Source organism: Crocodylus siamensis, chromosome 6 (genome assembly GCF_052110815.1).
Source record: "Crocodylus siamensis isolate JL-2025a chromosome 6, ASM5211081v1, whole genome shotgun sequence".
In the NCBI taxonomy this organism is placed as follows: Eukaryota; Metazoa; Chordata; order Crocodylia; family Crocodylidae; genus Crocodylus; species Crocodylus siamensis.
The window spans coordinates 80,328,342-80,351,839 of NC_143400.1; the positions used below are offsets into that span (position 1 = coordinate 80,328,342).

Sequence of the window (23,498 nt, forward strand, 5' to 3'; positions counted from 1 at the left end):
ACTCACAACTTCATCCCCAAAGCAGAGGGAACTCTTTCATTGTTAAGAAAATGGCCTAGACTTTTCTTGTCTCCAAGTTGTAGGTTTCCGTGGAAAGTACAACAGAATCAAGTAATTATATCTGAATGCTTTATTCTTTCAATGGCTAAAAAACATTTCCAGTTTCTATTACTCTGGTTCAGTGGTTTTAAAACTTCCGAATGTTATTGGATCCTTTCATATTGCTTCTTCTGCTGCACAGCTCCTGCCCCTGTCCTAAGGCCTGACACAGAACCAGGCAAACTAGCCCAGCAACGGCAGTGCATGGCCTTCCAGCCCATTCTGCATTACCCCCCAATCTCTTTGATGACCTATAATGAAAAAACACTGCTCTGGTTTGTGGTTTTTGAAGGAAAAATGACAAGATTTCAGTGTCCAGAACTGTGAAACTGAAATAACTAAACAACCAAAAAGGCATACAAAAACAACTGGATTGTCAATTAGTGAGATAATCTCTCCTCAACTTTGTTAAGTCATTGTAACTTTCCTTGAATGTGAAAATGGGAAACACGTAAGACATAAGGAGTAACACAGAATTCAGGGTTTTTTTCATACCACGCTTGGATGAGTACACTTCTTTAGAGTTTTACAAATTTGAAATGCAATAAAAAATATAATAATAAATAATTTTTAAAACCTAAGTCTAGTGGCAGACATGTGGAGGCAGTTAAGCCGCTTGATGCTTGACAGGAGTGAAATGGTCCCTTAGGGCAACAGACATACATTAGGGCACAATATATTGTAGTATACTATGTGTAGAAACACTTAAGAAAATCAGTAACACAGGCATAAAGCAAACAAAAGGAACCTCTTTCTCTCATTACAAAATACACTCATGGAAGGTTCAACACCAAGTGAGAGATTTTTCTGACTTGGGGAAGAAACCTTGTGCCAGAGGATGCAGAAAAGGCTGAAGTGCTCAATGCCTTTTTTGCCTCAGTCTTCATAGGCAAGGTCAGCTCCAAGATTACTGCACTGGGCAGCACAGTTTGGGGAGGAGGTAAGCAGCCCTCAGTGGTGAAAGAACAGATTAGAGGCTACGTAGAAAAGCTGGATGTGTACAAGTCCATGGGGACAGATGGGATGCACCCAAGGATGCTGAGGCAGTTGGCTGATGTGGTTGAAGAGCCATTGGCCATCATCTTTGAAAACTCATGGTGATCAGGAGAGGTCCCAGAAAAGGGCAAACATAGTGCCCATATTTAAGAAAGGGAAGGAGGTTCCAGGGAACAACAGGCCAGTCAGTCTCACCTCAGTCCCTGAAAAAACCATACACCAGATCCTCAAGGAATCCATTTCTAAGCACTAGGAGGAGATGAAGGTGATTAGGAACAGTCAGCATGGGTTCACCAGGTGCAAGTCATGCCTTACCAACCTGATTGCCTTTTATGATGAGATGAGTGGCTTTGTGGATACAGGGAGACCAGTGGATATAGTTTACCTTGATTTTAGCAGGGTTTTTGATATGGTCTCTCATGATATTCCCACAGGCAAGCTAATGAAGTATAGGCTGGATGAATGGACTGTAAGGTGGATAGAAAACTGGCTGGAGCATCAGTGTCAGAGAGTGATCAATGGTTCATTGTCTAGCTGGCAGCCAGCATCAAGCAGAGTGACCCAGGGATTGGTCCTGGAGCTGGTTTTGTTCAATGTCTTCATCAGCAAACTGGAAGATGGCATAGAGTACACCCTCTGCAAGTTTGCAGATGATCCCAACCTGGGGAGAGTAGTAGATACACTGGAGGGTGGGGTCAGGATTCAGAGTGACCTAGACAATTTGGAGGATTGAGCCAAAAGAAATTTCATGAGGTTCAACAAAGACAAATGCACTAAGGACAACACAATCTCATGCACCAGTACAGGCAGGGAGCTGACTGGCTCAGCAGCAGCTTGGCAGAAAAGGACCCGGGGCTTAGAGTGGATAATAAGCTGACTATGAGCCAACAGCATGCCCTTGTTGCAAAGAATGCTAATAGCATACTGGGCTGCATTGGTAGGTTTGTTGCCAGTAGGTCAAGGGAAGTGATTATTCCCCTCTATTCAGCACTGGTGAGGCCACATCTGGAGTACTGCATTTAGTTTTGGGCACACCACTATGGAAAAGATGTGAAGAAATTGGAGAGAGTATAGGGGAGGGCAACAAAAATGGTGAGGGGGATGTGGCACATGACTTATGAGGAAAGACTGAGGGAACTGGGCTTATTTTGTCTAGAAAAAAGAAAACGGGGAGGGAAGGGGGGAATCAGCCACAGGGGGGATGTCCCCCTCCCCCCGTCTACAGGATCAGCCATGGGGGGCATGGTCGCTGACTGTCCATTGTGGGGGGCAATTGCCCCCTGACTCAGGAGGCCCATGGATCTGCTGAATGATGGCTTACAAATAGTAAATCTTGTATCTTTTGTTTTACTTTATTTAGGGTATATCTTAGGGTTGGCAACATTTTCCCATGGCAGGCTCAAATGACCTAGCTGGCTTGAGGACCCAGCTGCTGCTGCTCCTTCACCCCACTACCATTTTTCTCTGTCACCCTGCTGCAGAAGCTCCCTGTCTGTGAACTGAATCAATGGCTTCATGGGGCAGATACAATTATGGGCCACAGTTTGTCAACCCCTGCACCTTAGAGCATCAGAGGATACATTGACTTAAAGTAATTAAATATTCATCAGTATAAAGTCAAATCAACTATGTCAGAACATATAAATTAAGCTGTAGGCCCTCAGTGGCAATTTGTTATGTTTTTATTTTTATGATGTAGGTGCTCTGATATTCCAAATTTCCAATTTTATTCCTCAAAAAATCCACAAGCCTATACTCTTATGTTCCAGCTATCTATTTTCTTTCCTCCAAAATCTTGAACTGGAAACAGGCCATTTAAAATAGTTACAGACATAAATCACCAGGGATTACTACTAACCATCAATAGTTCATCTCTAACAGCTTTAATTGAAAATCTGTTTTACCAATCTGTTTCCATCATATGTTGTATTCTCTGGATAAAAAGAACAATTTGCATGAACAGTTATTAAAATAAGAATATAAAACTATTTTACTCCAGCAAAATAAACCCTTGAGATTGTAACCTTGAAAATGTAAGGTCCATTTTAAAACTCCTGTACAAAATATTAGAACAGAATCCCTGTTAAAGTCATACAAACCACTTGAAATAACTGTCTCAGCTGAGAATTTTATAGGTCAGTTACAACTGGGGACACACCATGTCATGATAAATTAATTATCCAAAAACAATTTCCACTTGACTCTCTTCAACCCATTGCAGCAGTTAGTGACACATGTATAGGAACCTTAAAAATCAGGATGCAAAATGTAATCACAATTATGCAGAGGTGATGCTTAAGCGATGACCATAGTGGAGCACAACTCTGTGCCACCACCCCTGCTGCTGCCATGCACTGGCTCTGACAGGACTGTAACCCTGTGCCCCATGGTCACTGCAGAAGTCACACCGCTCCCACCACTCTTGCTGCTGCCAGGCCCTGGTTCCAGCTGGGCTGCAGCCCCATCCCCCACTGTTAGCGCACAAATCTGGGGGGCACGTGCCCACCTGTGCTCCCCCTCGATGCATCGTCAGTGCAGTTGTAGCCTCTGTTATATTATACCCAGTATCAAATCTACATATCCTTAATTTAAGAGACTGCATGAAGTCAGGTGGAATTCTTAAGTAACTGCATATAGCAGCCTATCTCCAAATTATTAGAATACTAGAATCAGAGAAAAGCAGGGCAGGAAGGCACCCCAAGAGGTCATCTAATCCAATCCCCTGCTCAAGGCAGGATCGTCCTTGTCTAAATAATTCTAGCCAAGAAGATAAAGTTGTACTCGTGTGCTGTAGATCTTTAAAACACCATTGTATATGCAATATCTAACTTCCATTTAAAATATAAATATATTTAAAACACAACTCTTGTATAGACATAATACTTTAATATGAACAGATTGTAAAGCACCATTACAGTAAACAACATTTTAAGGAATCAGAGTGGCATGATTAAACCCAAGATTTAAAAAAAAACATTGTAGCGAGGTAAAAAAGGCAGGAAATGAAAATATATGGCTGAAAATCTTCCTAATTGTTTGAAGCCTTCCATTCAACTGAGTAGCCTTGCCCTAGTTCAAGTTGAAGCTGAGTTATATGCAGAACCTTTGAAACGATAGAAAAAACAATAATTAACTCTCTAGACACATCCTTCTTAAGTTCACACATTATATAGTAATTTTGTATTTTATATGAGATAGCTATTTCTCTTTCTTTTTCCAACATATAAAACATTTTGATAGGAACAGAATCATGCAGCTACTTCTGAAATATTCCCACAGGGTGGAAGTAGCTTTAGGTAATGCTGAGGAAAAAAATCAGACACTCAGAATGAGCATTTCTAAAGATTAAGGTTCCTACTGTCATGATTAGCGTGCCACACTGTACATACTCTATGCGATAGTTTTCAATTTTGTTTGATATTTGGTTAAATATAAATTTTGACTTCATTCTGTGTTATAAACAAAATACCAGAATACTTCCAGGATGACTAAATTAACCCTGCAATAGAAACCTTAATTACAGACATTTCCTGAGTTTTGATTGCTTGATTTCTCAACCTTAATGTCTGAATATGTTTTTGCATATACTAAAATATAAACACATGGAATATGATATGGCAAATGAAAACTGATTCTATTCCAGAGAAGTGACATAACTATGTAAATAGTTTTATTCTTTAAATTGGCTATTTACCTGGTTTCCGGCATTGTAACTGAAGTTATGAGCAGATGGAAGGTTCACCCCATTTTGTTTAATTACAACGTTCAAAGGGTTTTTGGAAACTCCCAGGATTTTAATGTCACTAAACTTTAATGCATTAGGGTCAGTATAACCATTGTGCGAAACCGTGATTGTTAGAACATCCTGAAAGAAAACAACACACATTAGGAATCTGTCATCAAGAACTGATTTAGTCCATTTCAATTCCTGGAGCATCTTACAGCATGATGACATTATTTTCTACCTAATTATTGGCTAAAATCATGCAGTCCTTTCTTTCCAGAACCACTCATTTGTTTGTTATATGGGCCTGTCAGTGTCCCCTGCTTCAGACTATGCAAGAGCTACTTTTGTGTTTAATGTAATTATGCACCAAATGATTGCTTGTCTCAATGTGAGTACAAGTGAAGCATGAAGCATAAACAGTGCAAGGAGCTTTTCTCTACATGTACAAGTCAGCCCCAATTGCAGTCCTCCCTTAATTACAGACTGCTTTTTGCCAGGGATTCCTGATGCCAAAGCCAGCTCAAAATAAAAGGAGACCTTGAGGACATGGGCCTTTATTTCTTCTTCAACAGCCAATAGACCTGTCTGACAGGCAGAGAAGTATATTGCACATCCTCACAGAAGGTAGTAGAATAAATGTATTTCCTCTGTATGCGCATTAGTGCAATTTCAAAAGGTACCATCTAGCCCTTGCAAGAATGCCATGAGTTTGTACTCTGGAATACATAATTAATTTTAATTTTAATGTAGATTTTTTTCCACCTCTTATTTTTATGTAACTATTTCATTACCAAATGTTATAAGATTTTTCCAAATTTTTCCCCCTACAAATTTTATTCAGGCAAAATTCCTATTAAAAACACTGGACAAAATCCTGGGAGCTCACTGTACACAGTTTCATTCTCAGACCACAGCTGGCATCATGTCATAGCACATACTACATACTACCATTGGCAACTTGCACTTCTAAACCAGTTTCATGTTTGTAATTTTTGTATTCTGGCAGCACTGAGAAAACAACTGCATTTGGCCCTTTGGTTTATGTGAGGCAAAATTCAACGAATCCTTTCTGCACCTTACGTACCTGCCCAAGAGCAAGCAAGAAACTGCTCTCCACCCTAGCCCTGTCCTCATCACTCTTGCTGATTTCTTTCTTTTTTTTTGTTGCCAAAAATGAATTTTGAGTAAATTCAAATTCTGCTAGGTCAATAAACTCTAGTTCAGCACGTTGAATGTCTATACACATGCTCCAAAGTGAGGGGGTGGCACTTTAATTACAGCATCTCTGAAAGCCACTTTAATTAAAGCCTCTACAGCATTATGTATATTCAGTATCCTGTGCTTCAAAATGTCAGCAGAGGCACTTTAACTAAAGTTCACTTGACAAGTTTTAGTTAAAGTGCCCCTGCCACCATTTTAAAATGCAGGGATGCTGAATACACAACGCGGAGGCTGCTGGAGCACACTAAGTAGCACCATCCAGCAGACTTGCAGCAGACTCAATAATGAAGTCTGCTCTAATGTGTGCTAATTACTAGGTCTGTGCAAACCTTTGGTCCCTGATCTGATTGAACAGAGATTTTGCCTGAATCGAAATCAAATCAGAGGACCCTTTAATCTCTCTGAATTGAACCAGAACTCTCCAAATCAATTTGGAGATTTGGAAAGATTCAGCGATTCGGACAGAGACATAGCTCTAAAGTTTTTTCTACATACCTCTAGGTAGCTGGTGGCTCATGAATGCTGCGATGCTGAGGCACATGGAATATCCCACAGAAATGAGGGGGGCTCCTCCAGCACACTCCGTGGCAAACCCGGAAGTGGACCAGAAGCACTTCTGGCCCACTTCTGGGTTTGCTGGGAAGTGCACAGGGGGGCTGCCCGCACACCCCACCTTGGCAATTGGGGCCTCTTGGGTCTGGGAAGGCCCGTGAGGTCCCCCTGTGGCCAATCACCAAGCCAGAGAAGCAGCGCCCCCCCCCCGCACATTCCCTGTTGGACCCAAAAGTGGACTGGAAGTACTTCCAGTCTACTTCTGGGTTTGCTGCCGAGTGCGTGGGGGACCCCCTGCGGTCCTGTGGGACGCTCCATGCACCCCAGCATCACAGCATTCACAAGCTACACTGGTACCTCAAGGTATGTAAAAAAGCATTTAAAGCTGTGTTTATGTTCGAATCACTGATTCCCCAAATGAACATCGAATCTTCAGATCCTGATTCGGCCGAATAGAATGAGGGACAGGGATCCAATCAATGAATCGAATCATTGTCTCCAATATGGGCTAAACCTGAATTGAATAGGGCCCACTTCTCACACCCCTACTAATTAGCATGTTTTGGAGCAAAGTTCTGTCATGTGTATGGGTGCCCTTTAACTCTGGAATGGATCTGAACACCACTATTTCAATGGAAGACTCAATTGACCTATTGACTCAGTGCCTTTGTCCTCAAGTACTTCCAAGTCTATAAGAAACTCCAGAACACATATAGGATGGGAAGTACCACTCTGAGTATCACAGCAGTGGAAAGGCATCTTGAAGTCATAGCTGATGCAAAAATGAACATGAGTCGCCAATGTAATGAGGTAATAAAGTAAAGCTAACCACACTCTTTCTTGGATTAGTAGGTGCATCACAAGCAGGTCTAGGGAAGTGATACTTCCCTTCTACTGGTGAGGCTGCAGCTGGAGTATTGAGTCCAGTTTTGGATGCTGCACTTCAAGAGGGATGTGGATAACCTTGAGAAGGTTCAGAGGAGGGGTACTCATATGGTTGAGAGCTGGCAGGTAAGATCTTATGAAGACAGTCTGAGGGACCTGAATCTCTTCAGCCTCTGCAAGAGAAGGCTGAGAGGTGATCTTGTGGCTGTCTACAAGCTCATCGTGGGGGTCAGCAGGGAATAGGGGATACTCTGTTTACCAGGGTGCCCCTCGGGATTACTTGAAATAATGGCCACAAACTGAAGGAGAATCGACTTAGGTTAGATAGATCAGGAAGACATTCTTTATGGTAAGGGTTGCCAAAATCTGGAATGGGATTCCAAGGGAGGTAGTGCTCTCTCCTACCTTGGAGGTGTTCAAAACGAGATTGGACAAGCACCTGGCTGGGGTTACTTAACCCCAGCACTCTTGTCCTGCCTGGGGAATGGGGTCAGATTTGATGATCTACCAGGTTCTTTCCAACCCTACAAATCTATGAAATCTATGAATCAAGTTCAACAAACTCTGTCAGTAATGAAGGCTGAGGAGTACAATATATTTTTAAAGCTACTGTGATGACTGAGTACCTGTATTTTCATGGAAAAATGGTTTCATTTTCTATATATATTACTGATATAAAAAATGCTCAGCAAGAATATAGGAAGCACTGTGCTAACTATTGTCACAATATGAGTGAAAAACAGGACAACAGTTTTATGGGTCAGCTGATGCAAATATACTGAAGTTATGGAAACATATTTTCTTCTAGGTCAGGGTTGGGAAATTATTTGGTCTGGAGGGCCACTTAGGGAGTTCTGGCAAGCTGTCATGGGCTGGGACACTGTACTCCCCTCCTCCACCAGCCAGACCAGGTCAGCACCCCCAACCCTGACCCACAACAGCTCACCAAAACTCACAAAATTGTTCTTTTCCAACTTTGGCCAGGTGGGTGAGATGGGGCCATGGGCAGGCAGGCACCAGCATCCAGGAGTGGGATAGGCAGGTGAGGTCAGGGCTGGGGTTGGATTGGGATCACAGAACTATGACAGTATGGTGCAGGGGCCCAGGACAGATCCACAATCCACTCACACATGCCCTTGCAACAGGTGCCAGTTCCATGGGCAGGGGCATGCAGGAAGCAGATCTCAGCTCTGCCATGGGCCCCAGCCTCACACTGTCACCCCACAATCCTGATCCCAGCCCTGCCCACCCATCCTACTCCCGGATGCTGCTCCCTGTCTGCCCATAGCCCCATCCCATCTGCCTAGCCAAGTGCACCCTGCCTGCATGGGTCCCAGACCAGTTTTCATGGAGAGCCCACCTGCACACTCTGTCTGGTACCCTTCAGCAGTGGGCATGGGGTTGATGGGCTATGGTGCCTAGCAGTAAGGCTGGGTCCAGAAGCAACAGCAGAGACTGGCAGTGGTAGCTGGAATGAGCTCCTACTGCAGAAGCTGGAGGGAACTGAATTCAGCTGCTTCACCACCCCAGCCCTACAGCATGCCCAGGGGCAGCAGGACCAGCCACAGATGCCAGAGCCTGGGTTGCCCCCTGCTCCTGGGCCAGGTAGGACCAAGGGGCCCACCACAGGCTGGATAAAATCCCTTGACAGTCCAGATTCAGCCTGAGGGCTGTATTTTGACCACCCCTGTTCTAGCTATACCCAATAATACAAATTCTCTAGGGAAAGGACTCTAACTGAAGTTGATAAGTCTTGTACCAAGAGGGAAGACTTGCTGGTTCAGATCCCATATTTATCTTTATTTGACTGCTACTATATTTTAGTGAAATTTAATATAATTTCAGGAGCAACATGTCTTTAGTTTAGTAAGGGCATTCTTCATTGTTGGCTGAACCAATACACTGCATCTTCAATTAGTTAGGCATTACCTTTCTGGATTTCTGTCAGTGTAGGTTATGTGCATTTGCTTAACATTTCTTGCAACAAAATAGTAAATATTAGTAAAATAAACATCTCGTTTATCAGTAATTAACATCTAATTACTTGACAAAGACTACGTTAAATGTGATGCGAGTGCAGAAGGGATACAATAACACACATTTTAGCACCCTGGAAGATAATGAATCAGAGTTACTTTTTTAAAAAAAAAAACAATGTAAATAACATTTCTTTTCAGTTAATAGCCCATATAATCACAGGCTAATTGAATTCCAGATATCACTGGCTTGAATAAAATTAAAAATGACCCCTTAGAAATGCCAATACCTATAACAAAATTTTTTATTCATCAGCTTCATTATGCACAATTACTGAATATCAAATATTTCTGTTTTGAAAAATAAAGACAAAGGGTAATAATAAACTAGATCATTGGCTAATCTAGTCCACTAAAAAGATATCCCTTTAATTAAACAATATTTCAGACCAACCAACCATTTCTGATCTTCCATGGGGCACAAGACCCAGTAAGATGCTCAGTAATTGGGTGTCTCAAAGGCTAGCACATGGCTATATCTGCTAAACACTGTGCTACAGTGAAAACTTATGTGCCCATATTTTCAGTTGCACAGATACACTGGAGAGGAAAACAATGTCTAGATTCTAGACTACTTTAACTGTGATCACTGACTAAAAGTGTTGTTGATTACATGAAAATCTCTACGTCTGTATGAATGAAAGAGCAAATTGTGTTTCTTTCTCTATGTAACAGTTCTTTTTGGTGAGATAATGACTGTGTGTCTTAAGGCCCTGACACATGTTCAAATTAAGGCTGGATAGAGTTGCAGCTATAGAACTGTTACACATTTTCAAGGACTACCTTTACAGCTGGTTTACTCTTTTTATAGCTGGATAGTCATTTTTATCGTGTAACAATTACTTTGTACATGTGGTTGGTCTAAATTAACCAGTTCATTGTCTAATAATTACTTTGCTTGTGACTGGTCTTACTTTGCACTTATGGCTGGTGTAAATGTATTCTGCAGTTTTCCAGTTAATTGAGACTAGGGACCATAACCCAGGGCTCTGCCCTTCCAGGGGAGTGTCCTAATCCTTAGAGCTGGGGTGTCAAACATGTAGCTCCTACAGATTACAGGGTGGATCTGGTCTATGGAGCCACTCTATCTGGCTTTCAGCAACATTGCCCTTGGCAGTAGGAGAACTTGGCCCAATGCACTTGCTGTATGTCCACCACTGCTGACCCTGCAGCTTTCCCAGGCTGGAGCTCCTGTCAACATATGCCCCAGGCCAAAGCTGAAACTGGAGTTGCTGGTGTATGTCCTGGGCTGGATCCAGAGCCACAGCTGCCAGTACATGCTCTGGGCTGGAACTGGTGCTGCATAACTCACGTGTTCTGTATTAGAGCTATAAGCAATGCTGGCATATACCCCAGACAGCAGCCACTCCATGCCCCAGGCCTGGTTTTGGCTTACAAGAAGCTCCAAGGTCTGGATGTGGCCCAGGGCATGAAGTGAGTTTGACATCCTTGCACTAGAGAACAAAGTAAAGATTCTTTTTGTGTTTTGTTTTTGGCCTTCCCATTCTTTGCTGCATGGTGGCACAGCTTCAGCAAGAAGGGTAAAGAATATCCCAACCCAGTCTCATGTATATCTTGTTAGGACAATTCTCCTGGGATGTGAGCAATGTGTTGTTGAAGACCGTCAGACCAAAATGGGTTTCTGAACCCATGACCTGGCCAAACGTTTTAACCACTAAACTACAGCATAAAAGGTCAAGTATAGCACCAGCTCCTTCTACCTATTATGTTATGACAGTTTAAAGAGAATCTTGATGAATAGCTGTAGGTCAAGGTGGCCACCAGCTCTGTGTGTGGAATTTTTTTGATAACTATTCTGAATTGCCTAGCTCTTCCCAAGCACTGTACAGGAAGTCTTGATATCTACCTAACATTGCATTTTGTACTCCATATATTGGGGTCAGGCATCTGTAAGATACCTAGCTTGTATGTGCACAAGTCCTTCATTGTATTTAGTTCTACGTGGATGCATCTACATGTGCAATTAATGCAAAAGGATAAACTCTGGAACTGTTTAAGCCAGAGTACACTGCTCCTGTGTGCAGTGTCTACACATGCACCTGGGACAGCATCAATTTGAGCTGGGGTGGAGCAGGCTGGGGCCAACAGCAGGATCAGGGGGCCAGCCCTGGCTCTGGGGGGTGGCAGGACTGGCTGGAGCTCGAGAGTACCTAAGTGCCAAGCTGTGTGGCGGTGATAAGCAGATGTCTGGCCTCCTGCTGCTTAGGTTGACAATTTATACCTTCAGTCACCATCTATACATGCTTTTCAACTCAATTAACTATTCCACTGTAAGATTGTACTGTTCCTGAGGGTATTATCTTACAGTAGAGTGAATTAATTCTTCCATCTTAATATTAGAACACATGTAGATGGTGATGCTTTACTATGAAGTTACGTGTCTACTCTGAGTGCATGTGTAGATTCACCCAGTGACTATAGTTCAAGTTGGATGCTTCTTTTGAAATTACTGTTTTTAAATGAAGAACTATTTTTAAGTGTTTTAATTGGTCCATGGTTTAATTTAAATATGAAATCAACAGACCAAATGTGGACCTAGAATACAAGGTGCAACTATCCTAAAAGTTCATTTTGGCTTGGTGAGTAAAGCATAATGCCAGACTCCAATATCCCCATTTTTCTTCTATACCAAAGAAAAAATGTGTGTGATATGTAATACATGTCCTTTACTGAATTCTGGATTTAAATATATGCAAGAGATGATGAACTATAATCTACTTCCTTAAATAGATATGCTACTTAATAAATTGGTAAGTGACATTGAAGGTGCTTCTGATAAAACAACATTATTAGCCCATCTTATTCATTTGAGTTGATTTGATGTAAATGCCTTAATTTTATAAATATGGGTTTATATTAATGTTTATGTACTTTAAGGATAAAAAATGCACACAATATTTAAGAAATATTAAAATACTCCATTCAAAATATTTCTTAATATAATTTAATCACATTGGTTATGCCAGAGACGATTCAGAATTGAAATGTGCCAATTCCTAGAGAAGTTTGCAGATGTATGGATCTGGATTTTTATTTGATTCCACAGTAGAGTTAGGGGCTATTTAAGAAATTAAGCAACTTGGTCTGTGTGTTGATTCTGACTCAACCTCCTTCTCCTTAGTGTACTCCTATCTAGTGCTCTAGTTATAGCTCCCCATCCTCTTAATAGAAGGGATAGGATATACAGATCACCACTGAAGTCAATCTTTCACCACTGAGGCACCTATAAATGATGTGGACATAGTATGGAGTCCTGGGGCCCCACTCTTGGCATGTAGCACCAGGTGAGAGTGGCACACTCTGGTTCTGGTCATGTGGGCTCGATTTTGGGGTACAGGGTTCTGGCTCATAGACTGGTCCCAGGCCACTTATTTGGACCAAAAGGTTGAGCATCACTGCCCTAGACTATTTAATATTTTAAATCAAAATTAATGGATTTTTGACAGCCATTACACTACTGAACATAAACAGTTGTATAGCCAAGAGTCAGTTTTATGAAATGTTCATAGCTGTAAATATATCAATAATTATCCAATGTTTGGGGGATGTTGAGCAGGCAATAATGCTTTGCAAAATTAAAGTAACACATACCTGGCTAGCATTAAATGTTTCTAACAGGAAAGCATTCTTTTCATATGCATCTGCAAAAAGAAATTAGTGGAGTGAATACATTATATTGAAATACATGACATGCATAAATTGCTTATAGTATAAAATAGTGCTTTGATTTCCAAAATAAGCATAGTTAAAATTATAATTCAGTGAGTTGCATACTATGTGAATAGGCCTAAAAGATTTCCTTCTGTCAATTCATCATTCAAAATCTTAGACTCATAGAAAATTAGGGTTGGGAGGGACCTCAGGAAGTCATCTAATTCAACCCACTGCTCAAAGCAGGACCATCTCCAATTATATCATTCCAGTCAGGGTTTTGCTGAGCCAGGCCTGAAAAACCTCCAAGGAAGATTCTACAACCTTTCTGAGTAAACTGTTCCAATGCTTTACTACCATCCTTGTTAGAATTTTTTTCCTAATATCGAACCTAAATTTTCCTTGCTGCAACTTGGGACCATTGCTCCTTTTTCTGTTATCCGCCACCACTGAAAACAGTTTAGCTCCATCCTCTTTGGAACCAGCCTTCAGGTAGATGAAGGTTAAATTTCCCCCTCCCCAGTCTTCTCTTCTCCAGACTAAGTAAACTTGTTTTTTTTCAGCCTCTCCTCATACGCAATATGCCTCAGCCCCCTCACCATTTTTACTGCCCTCCGCATGACTCTCCAATTTTTCTGTATCCTTTCTGTAGTGGGGGCCTCAAAACCAGACAAGGTATTCCAGTTGTGGCCTTACCAGTGCTGAATAGAGGGGAATAATCAGTTCCCTCAATCTGCTTGTAATACTCCTACTAATTGCAGCCCAGTATGCTGTTAGTCTTCTTCACAACAAGGGTACACTGTTGGCTCATATTGAGCTTGTCGTCCATTGTAACCTTCTGGGCTAGGGACAGACATTCAAAAAGCCAGAGCCTGAATTGATTAAATCTTTCTGGGTTAGTCTAACCTGGCTAGGCTAAACTGGTTTGTAACAGCACACACATTCCCTCTGGACTGAGGAACTGTGGGCACATGCCTGCAGTGGCTCAGCCCATGACCCAGGGGTGCACTACAGAGCGTCCTTAACTGAGGGGAAGTTGTGCTGAGGGGCTGTGGCCAACCTGGGCTAAACTAGCCAGAGAGGGATTTAATTCCCACTCCGTCCCACCAGCAGGGACCTGAGCTCGGTCCGCTGGGTGCTCCCAGCTCTCTGCTGCAGTGGCAGGCTGGCAAGGCCTCTGAGGCAGAGGGGTCAGGGAGGGGTTTATTCCCTCATCTATCCCCATTGTCCCTGGGGGACCACAGCCAGGTCTTACCCACCTTGACTGCCGTTGCCACTCACCCCTGCTTAGGGCAAGCAGCAGAATAAAACGCCTTCTGCCCCTTGCACTAGATGCTGGAGGAAGGAGGAATAATCCCTGGGTCTGCCCCCTGCCTAAGGGTCCTTGCCAGTCAGCATCTAGCCACACCCCCACTTGGCTGCTGCAGCAGCCAGGGGACAGGACCCTTGATGGGGGCAGTAGCCCCTGTCATAGTGCCAGGGAATGCAAACCCCTTCCTGATGGGGGGTGGGGTGGCTTGCTGCAGGGCAGGCAGAGCTGGGGCAGATTGTGCACAGGAGCACTGAGGTTCAGAGGGGGCCAGAGCCCTCCCCAGCACTGCCACTGCATGCCACAGCAGCTTTTCTCACCCCATAGCAGCTTTCCCCACTGGGAAGAGGCTCACGCTCAGGGAAAACTCATCTACCACCTACTGCTGCTTAGCCAGTCAATCAGTCCATAGTCTGTCTCAGTGTGTGGGATTGTTCCATCCTAAGTGCAGGACTTGACACTTGTCCTTATTGAATCTGATATTTCTTTTGGTCAAATCCTCCAAATTGTCTAGGTTAATGTTTCCTAAACTGTGGTATGTATATCACCACTGGTATGCGGATGCCCTGGAAGTGGTACGCGGAAGGCTAGGAGGAGGGGCTGCCCAAACCCAGATCCCTGCAGCAGCCCGCTGCACACAGCCTGTGGCACAGGGCCAGGAACACAGCACCACATGTGGAGCAGCACCCAGCAGAAAAATGTGTTGGGAAGAGGGGGATAGATTAAGGCCCCTATGGTGAGGAAAGTAGGGGGACAGAGGTGAATGGGGCCCCAGGACAGGTGGCGGGATGGGTAGGTAGGGATGGGTAGACCCAGGCAGCTCATCCAGGGTTGTGTGTGTGTGTGTGTGTGTGTGTGTGTGTGTGGTGGAGTCCCTGCCATCGCACACACCCTGGGGGAGGCACATGCAGCACATGCCCCTTGGATTTGTGTGTGGGGCAGAGGCAGGCTGCAGCTGCGCACTGGGCTCTGCACTGCATTGCTGCTGCCCCAGGAGCCTCATGTGATGCCATGTTCCTGCAACATGCTGGCTGCACTGCATCCTCTGCCCACCCAGTGGTGGCAGGCACATAGTGTACCTTGCAGCTCTGGAGGTAGCTTTAGCAGAGTGCAGCAGCCACTTGCTGCTCCCCAGGGCTTTTCTCCCCTTGGGCTGGCTCACTCTGTCCCTGCTACAAGGCAGGCACAAAGGTGGCATGGGCCTTTCCAGGGGTGTGGGAGGCTCCTGCCACTGGGTGCACCCCAGGGCAGGTATGGGGGGCATGTGCCCCCTGGATCTGTGCGTGGAGTAGAGGCAGGCTGCCCACTGCAAACTGGGCTCTGCACCACACTGCTGCTGCCGCCCCTGCCTCCAGACCTGCGTGGGACGCCATGTGCCTACCATGCGCTGGCCAAGTGTTTCTGCCTGCCTGATGGCAGCAGACACATGGCGTCCCACACAGGTTTGGAGGCAGTGCCACATGTTGCAGAGCCCAGCGTGCAGCCTGCCTCCACCTCAGACACAGATCTGGAGGGGCATGTGCCTCCCATGCCTGCCCCAGAGTGCACACAGCAGCAGTACCCCCTCCCCCTCCCACCACTGCCACTGCCTCTGGATCTGCTCAGAACGCCATGTGCCGCCTGCTGCCAGGCAGGTAGAGGAACTCGGCCAGCTTGTTGTAGGGACATGGCATCCTGTGCAGGTCAGAGGCAGCGGCAAAGCAGTGCAAACCCCAGCATGCAGCCAGCAGCCCGCTTCTGCCCTGTGAATAAATCTGGGGGGCATGTCCCCCCATGCCTTCCCAGGGGTGCACACAAAGGCAGGGAGCCACACTTCCTCCAGTGCTCCCTGGACGAGCTGCCCCTGGCTCCATCTCAGAATCCATCCCAACCCCAGGGTCCCCTGCCCCTGCTCCACTTCCTCCCTCACTGAGGGAGATGATCTTCCCCCACTCCTCCCCCTCCACAGACTTACCTGCTAGGCACTGTGCATTTGTCTGTGTGCATGTCTGTCTGTGTATGTAAGTCTGCCTGTTTGTCTTTCTGTGTGTCTGTCACTCTCAAGCCACAGCTCCCCCCCAGCCTTGCTGCTGCCCCTCACTTCTGACCCACAGTACCCCGCATCCTACCAGGGTGTGTGGGGACCCCCCCGGCTTCAAACCCCACACATATCCACAGCCTCCCACACCTTCACAAATTGCAACTGAGACAATTATACAACTAAACGTGATCATTTTTAAATATTTTTTAACTGTTTTATATGGCTATTATAACTGATAAAACAATATTTTATGATTACTGAAGGTTTTGATGCTGTTTTAATACATAGTCTGTTACCTGTGTGTATGAAAAAAGGCTGTATTTTAAATTAGTGGTATGCAACCTGTCAGAGTTTGTGAAATGCTGGTCTAGATCTCTCTAAATCCTTACCCTACCCTCCAGCACATCTACTACTCCCCCTAGCCTGGTGTCATCTGCAAACTTGTTGAGGGTGCACTCTATCCCATCTTCAAGATCGTCAATGAAGATACTGAACAAAACCAGCCCCAGGATTTGCCCCGGGATACAAAACGGATTTCTTAGCACATGAAGTAATTCATCTGTGCTACTTTTCAAAACTAGTTTGATTATTCTTAAATATTTGGTTTGGCAAAATAAACTCAACTTATCTCAATGCCTCTAGCCTGATTTAGGTCATACAGATGCTGTTTATGCTAATTAGACCTGAACTCATACAGTATTTACATATACAGTTAACTTCCATTATGGAAATTATCCCATTGATTTATATAGGATTATTCATTAATTTATATGTGAAAACACACAAGCACTTCATTGGATTGGGAAATTAAGTATGATTCTTGCATCTTTTATATCTGGGCCTCAAGAGGTCACATGGAGCTGTGAGTTGCAAAGAAACAAAATGAAGCAAACCAATGTTAGAAAGATGAAGGAAGCTCTCTTGGGCAAGGCCAGCTAATTTTGGGAGAGGCACTTAATATTCAGTGAGTGCAAAATTACATAGGGGAGCTGCTAGTCTTAATCCACCTTTATAGGGGCCCCAAAACCTTTACTAAGAAAATGGACACAGCTCCGCTAAAACAGATTTATTTTGCATGGGGCAGAAAGTCTGAGGTTCTGGGCCTCTTCACAGAACTTGAATGAAAATACATAAAAGCAGCTTCAGAACAGGACCAAATCACTTTGGTCCTGATCTTGTTAGGGAAAGGAGCTCTGCAGAGAGACCCATAGAGAGCTAAGTAGTTTATGCTTTCTGGAAGGTACGTTTGCATTGCTCTTCTGGGTTTGTTCACTGTGAGGCATGGGAGTGGCTGGAGGGGAGACTGCAGAGTGCTTCAGATTCCTGAGGAAGGCACCCTGAACTGATTTAAATGAGCTGAGTGAAAAGGCTACCAGGGTACATTGGAGTGTTTGTGAAAGAGGGCTACCAAAAACCTGAAGACCGTTTGTGGGTGTGGGTTGCCAGAGGTTCCTGAACTGTTTGTGGGAGCTTGCTGTCCACAGCCACTGGACTGTCTGTGGGCATAGCCCTCCAGAGGCTTCAGGATTGCTTGAGAGAACGGGATACTAGATGTTATTAAAAGGGAGAGACATCCTGCTTAGCAAAGATCAAGGAGTCAAGAATTAAGATAGTACGAAGTGGCTTGTGAGATTGTAGACATGCTTGGGAATTCTCAGAACAACCTCCCAAATTCTTACAAAATTTTCAGTGAGATGTGGCAAGCAAGACTGGGCAGTGTCCCTGGGAGAAGTGAATGAGGAACAGGCTCAGTTGGGTTGCTAAGAATACCCCGCAGTTGCTGTTTAGAACCAGATCCTGAAACAGTACCCAATCTGACTGGTTGAAAGCATTACCTCCTGCAAACTGATATTTGTCAAAAGTAATATTTGATGGAGGTTCAATCTGAGCTTTTGATTTTTCCATGTATTGCTTTTGGACAAAAAAAAATCAAAGGACATCATTTCAGCTTTTATGTTCCAATTGATAAGGGCTCATGGTGTGGAGTTAAAGACCAATCATTCTTAAATCTCAAATCATTGCTAAAAGCAACAACTCTTCTTGAATTAGTATAAGGCATTTCTGCTTCTCATTCATCTCTCAGCTGCCAGGGCAAGTCACCTCCTTTAGAGGGAGATAAGGGTTTCTCCCACTAGGCATGCCTGTGATTTCTCACCTCACATTCGCCAGGAACACATTATCATGATAGATAGGAATGTCTCCTTTGAAATCATAACTGCCTATTTTTTTCAATAAGCTTCACATTATGGATCTAAACTAGCTTGCCATGATGCTGATAAGTAGAGGCACTGTAGTCTCTTGCATCAGTGATCTGTGGAAAATAGATCACAGAAAAGCTGCTGAAGTATACCTTGTCATCTATGTTAATTTAATCTACTATTATACCCTACACACATGGTCATCATTTCCAAATCCTAGTAATTCAAGTGTTGCCATACTTCAGTGAACCACAAGGCATATTGACAGCAGGCCACATATGTCCAGTGACATCTTTAAGATAGCTGTTGTAATCTTAAATGAAGATTTATTAATTTAACATTAACGGCTAAGCAGAGGTGTACGTGGGTAGTTAAGATGCATGGGGCAGCAAGGGTTGCCACCATACCAACAGCAGCTGTATAATCAGCTCCCACTGACAGGGTGGTTATTTTTGTGGTTCCCCTTCCCTGCAAAAGCAGTATCCGAGGCCCCTGCCCTAATCCCTAACCCCCTCACACTCATGTTACTGCATTTACAACACAATTTACATGAGGATACGTTTTATAAACATTTCCTTTAAAATCAGAAAATATATATTTTCTATTATTAGGAAATGAGGGGCCAGCAGGGGAGATTATGCTTAGGGGCAACAAACACGGGCTCATTAGAGGCAGGTCCTGTCAGCCCAACCTGGTGGCCTTCTATGACTAGGTCACCAAATCCTAAGATGTGGGGTAGCAGTGGACATAGTCTTTCTGGACTTTGGGAAGGCCTTCGACACTGTCTCTCACACCGTTCTCATTAAAAAACTGGGGCACTGTGGTGTTGACACCAACATAGTCAAATGGGTAACCAACTGGCTGGAAAGCCACACCCAGAGAGTGGTAGTCGATGGATCATTTTCGACCTGGAAGGACGTGGGCAGTGGGGTTCTGCAGAGCTCAGTCCTCGGGCCCGCACTGTTCAACATCTTCATCAGTGACTTGGACGACGAGGTAAAAAGCACCCTGTTCAAATTTGCTGATGTAACTATGATGTGGGGGGATGTGGGCATGCTAGAAGGGAGGAATAGGCTACAATCAGACCTAGACAGGTTACTGGGGGGCGGATGAGAATAGGATGGGATTCAACACCGACAAGTGCAAAGCGATGCACCTGGGGAGGAAAAACCGGCACCATACCTACAGGTTGGGGAAATCCCTTCTCGTCAGTGCAGAGGCAGAAAAGGATCTTGGAGTCATCATTGATGCCAAGATGAACATGGGCTGGCAGTGCAGGGATGCAGTCAGGAAGGCTAACCGCACTTTGTCTTGCATCCACAGATGCATCTCAAGCAGGTCTAAGGAAGTGATACTCCCCCTCTATGTGACACTGGAGTACTGCGTCCAGTTCTGGGTGCCGCACTTCAGGAGGGATGTGGACAACATGGAGAGGGTCCAGAGGAGGGCCACTTGCATGATCGGGGTCAGCAGGGCTGGCCCTACAAGGACAGGCTATGGGACCTGAACCTGTTCAGCCTCCACAAGAGAAGGCTGAGGGGGGATATTGTGGCCCATTACCAACTAGTCAGAGGGGACCATTGGGGGAGTCCCTGTTCCCCCAGCACTACCAGGAGTGACTAGGAATAACAGTCTCAAGCTGGCAGAGGGTAAATTCAGATTAGACATCAGGAGGCGGTACTTCACAGTTACGGTGGCTAGGATCTGGAACCAACTTCCAAGTGAAGTGGTGCTGGCTCCTACCCTGGGGGTATTTAAGATAAGAGTAGACAGTCACCTTGCTGGGGTCGTTTGACCCCAGTACTCTTTCCTGCCATGGTAGAGGGTCGGACTTGATGTTGTGTTAGGCTCCGGAGCAGTGAGAGACATGTGGGTGAAAGCCCTCTGCACCCCCGCTCCCCCAAAACCCCCCAGAGATCCCCCAGCAACTGCGGAGCCCCCCACCGACCCCCGGCACAAGCAGAGGCAAGCAGGGCCTGTGGTGGGAAGGGGTTAAGCCCTCTCAGAGTGGGAGGAGGCGGCTGCGTGGAGCTGGGCTGGGTCAAGCCCCGCCCAGGCCCCTACTTGGCCCAGCCCCCCAGAGCGAGAGAAAGGTAGGAGGGGGTACTCACCAGTCCCCCTCCAGTAGGGCAGGGCCCCCCAAATCCCGGGCAAGGCCCCCCCTTGTCTGAGAGCAGCTTTCCTGATGGCAGGCCCACTGTGCATGCGCACAGTTTAAAAGGGCATGCCAACAGCAAAAAAAGCCCCAGTTAGGCTCTGGAGCAGCAAGAGACATGTGGGTGAAAGCCCGCCGTGCCCCCACTCCTCCAAAGCCCCACAGATGCTCCCCAGCAGCCATGGAGCCCCCCACCGACCCCCAACATGGCCGGAGGCAAGCAAGGCTCGTGGTGGGAAGGGGTTAACCCCTCTCTGAGTGGGAGGAGGTGGCTGCATGGAGGCTGGCCAGGTCAAGCCCTGCCCAGGCCCCTACTTCGCCCAGCCCCCCAGGGAGCCACGCGACTGGAGCCTCATGAATAGGCTGCGCAAACAGGTGCATTTGTCTGCTGGTACGTGAGTTAGCATGGAGTTCACACAGGAGGGCCCGAGACCCTGCCTGCAAACCCCCCAGGGTAGACAGTCCCAGTCATAGCCAGCCTACCAGGGACATGACACGGATGGGCAAGCGCCGCACTCCGAGAGTCCCCTCGGGCTCTGCGGCCTCCCCTCGGGCACCTCAGAGACGACCACCCAGACAGAGCCCATGCTTCCGGGCTCCACGCAGATGGAGCCTCTGGCTCTTGGCTGTGCAGGCTGCCTGTCCCTTTTTCAGGCTCTGGGGCCCAGGAGCATGGCCACCTTCCCATGTGGGATCTGCTCCCTTTTGGGGTCTCTGGCATGCCAACTGGAGGAGATCCAGGCCACAGTCCAGAGACTGCATGCTATCAGGGACTGTGAGCAGGAGATTGACTCCTACTGCTAGGCCTTTCTCCCCTGGGAGCTGGAGGGTAGACCACCGTCTCCCTCCAGGACAAAGGAGGACTTCGGGACCTCCCACTCCCATGTCCAATCAGGGATATGGACCAAGGTGGTCAAGAGCCCTAAGGCCCGCTGCATCAAGGCCCCTGCCCCGCCAGAACTTAGCAACAGGTACACACCTCTTGCTGCTCCAGCAAAGCCTGCTGAGTTTCCTGCTCGACAGGCAACACAGGCTCAAGTGCAGCTACCGTTCCCACTCTCCCCAAGACAAAATGTAAGGTGTTTGTTGTGGGAGACTACATCCTGCAGGGGACTGAGAGGGCAATCTGCCGCCCCAACCCCTTAGTCCGGGAAGTCTGCTGCTTGCCGGGGGCCCGCATCCGTGACATCGCAGAGAAGATCCCTAAGCTCCTCCAGCCCACAGACCACTATCCTATTCTCCTTATTCATGTGGGCACTAATGACATGGCTCAGAGTGCTCCCAGCTGGGTCATGAAGGGATTTGGGAGCAGGGTTAAAGGGTCTGGGGGCACAGGTGGTGTTCTTGTCGATCCTCCCATCTTGGGCTATGGGCTGAGGAGGGAGAGGAGGATCCGTGTGGTCAACCAAAGACTGCGGCATTGGTGTCATCAGGAAGGCTTTGGCTTTCATGACCACAGCCTGCTCTTTGGCGAGAGAGGCAGTGAGCTGCTGGGAAGAGATGGCCTCTACCTCTCTTCCCTGGGGAGGAGGCTCTTCTCAGCCAGACTTGCTGACCTGCTCCACCGGACTTTAAACTAAGCCTGTTGGGGGACGGGGGGACTACTGCCACTGCTGGCCTGCTGAGCAACCCTTGCAAAGGCAGCGGGCCAAGTCACTTAAGGGAACCCACCCTTGCCCCAGCCCTGGTACAATCATAGAATCATAGAAGTAGGGTCAGAAGGGACCTTATAGATCTTCAAGTCCAACCTCCCAACTGGGCGGGAGAAAAGACTGTACTCAAATGAGTCCAGCCAGGTAGTCATCAAGCCTCTTGTTAAAGAGCCCCAGGGTAGGAGCCAGCACCACTTCCCTAGGAAGTTGGTTCCAACCCCTAGCCGCCCTAACTCTGAAGTAGTTCTTGCGGATGTCTAACATAAATCTACTCTCCAATAATTTGTGTCCATTGTTCCTTGTCATGCCGGGGGTGCTAGGGGAAACAGTGTCTCCCCTAAACCCTTCTGGTCCCCCCTAGTGAGTTTATAGACAGTCACCAGGTCCCCCCTCGGCCTTCTCTTGTGAAGGCTGAACAGGTTTAGGTCCTGCAGTCTTTCAGTGTAGGGTCTGCCCTGTAGTCCCCGGATCATGCGGGTGGCCCTCCTCTGGACCATTTCAATGTTGTCCACATCCCTCCTGAAGTGGGGTGCACAGAACTGGGCGCAGTACTCCGGCTGTGGCCTGACCAGTGTCGCATAGAGGGGGAGGATCACCTCCCTGGCTCTACTTGAGATGCATCTGTGGATGCACGACAAGGTCCGGTTAGCTCTGCCAATCATCACCTCGTATTGTCAGCCCATGTTCATCTTGGAGTCAATAATGACTCCAAGCCCCCTTTCTGCCTCCGTGCTCTCAAGAAGGGAGTTTGCCATTCTATAAGTGTGCTGCTGGTTTCTACTGCCTAAGTGCAGCACCCTGCACTTGTCAGTATTGAAACGCATCCTGTTTATGTCATCCCACTCCTGTAACCTATCCAGTCTTTCCCTCCCTACTAGTGTGCTCACCTCACCCTAAATTTTGGTAGCATCAGCGAATTTAAACAGGTTGCATTTCACGCCATCGCCCAAATCGCTGATGAAGAAATTGAACAGTG

General features: G+C 46.1%; 1 protein-coding gene across 1 annotated transcript in view; it reads right to left on the bottom strand.

The window, feature by feature from the left end:
• Positions 1-3,961: 3,961 nt before the first annotated feature.
• Positions 3,962-23,498, bottom strand: part of LOC149863059 (maltase-glucoamylase-like) — a 151,538-nt gene continuing 132,001 nt past the window's right edge. Inside the window, exons 46-48 of the mRNA XM_090051177.1 lie at positions 13,129-13,178; positions 4,790-4,960; positions 3,962-4,198 (exon numbers count right to left, since the gene is read on the bottom strand). Coding sequence (XP_089907303.1) covers positions 4,124-4,198; positions 4,790-4,960; positions 13,129-13,178 — 296 coding nt within the window. The 3' untranslated portion in view covers positions 3,962-4,123. The remainder of the gene's footprint in view (positions 4,199-4,789; positions 4,961-13,128; positions 13,179-23,498) is intronic.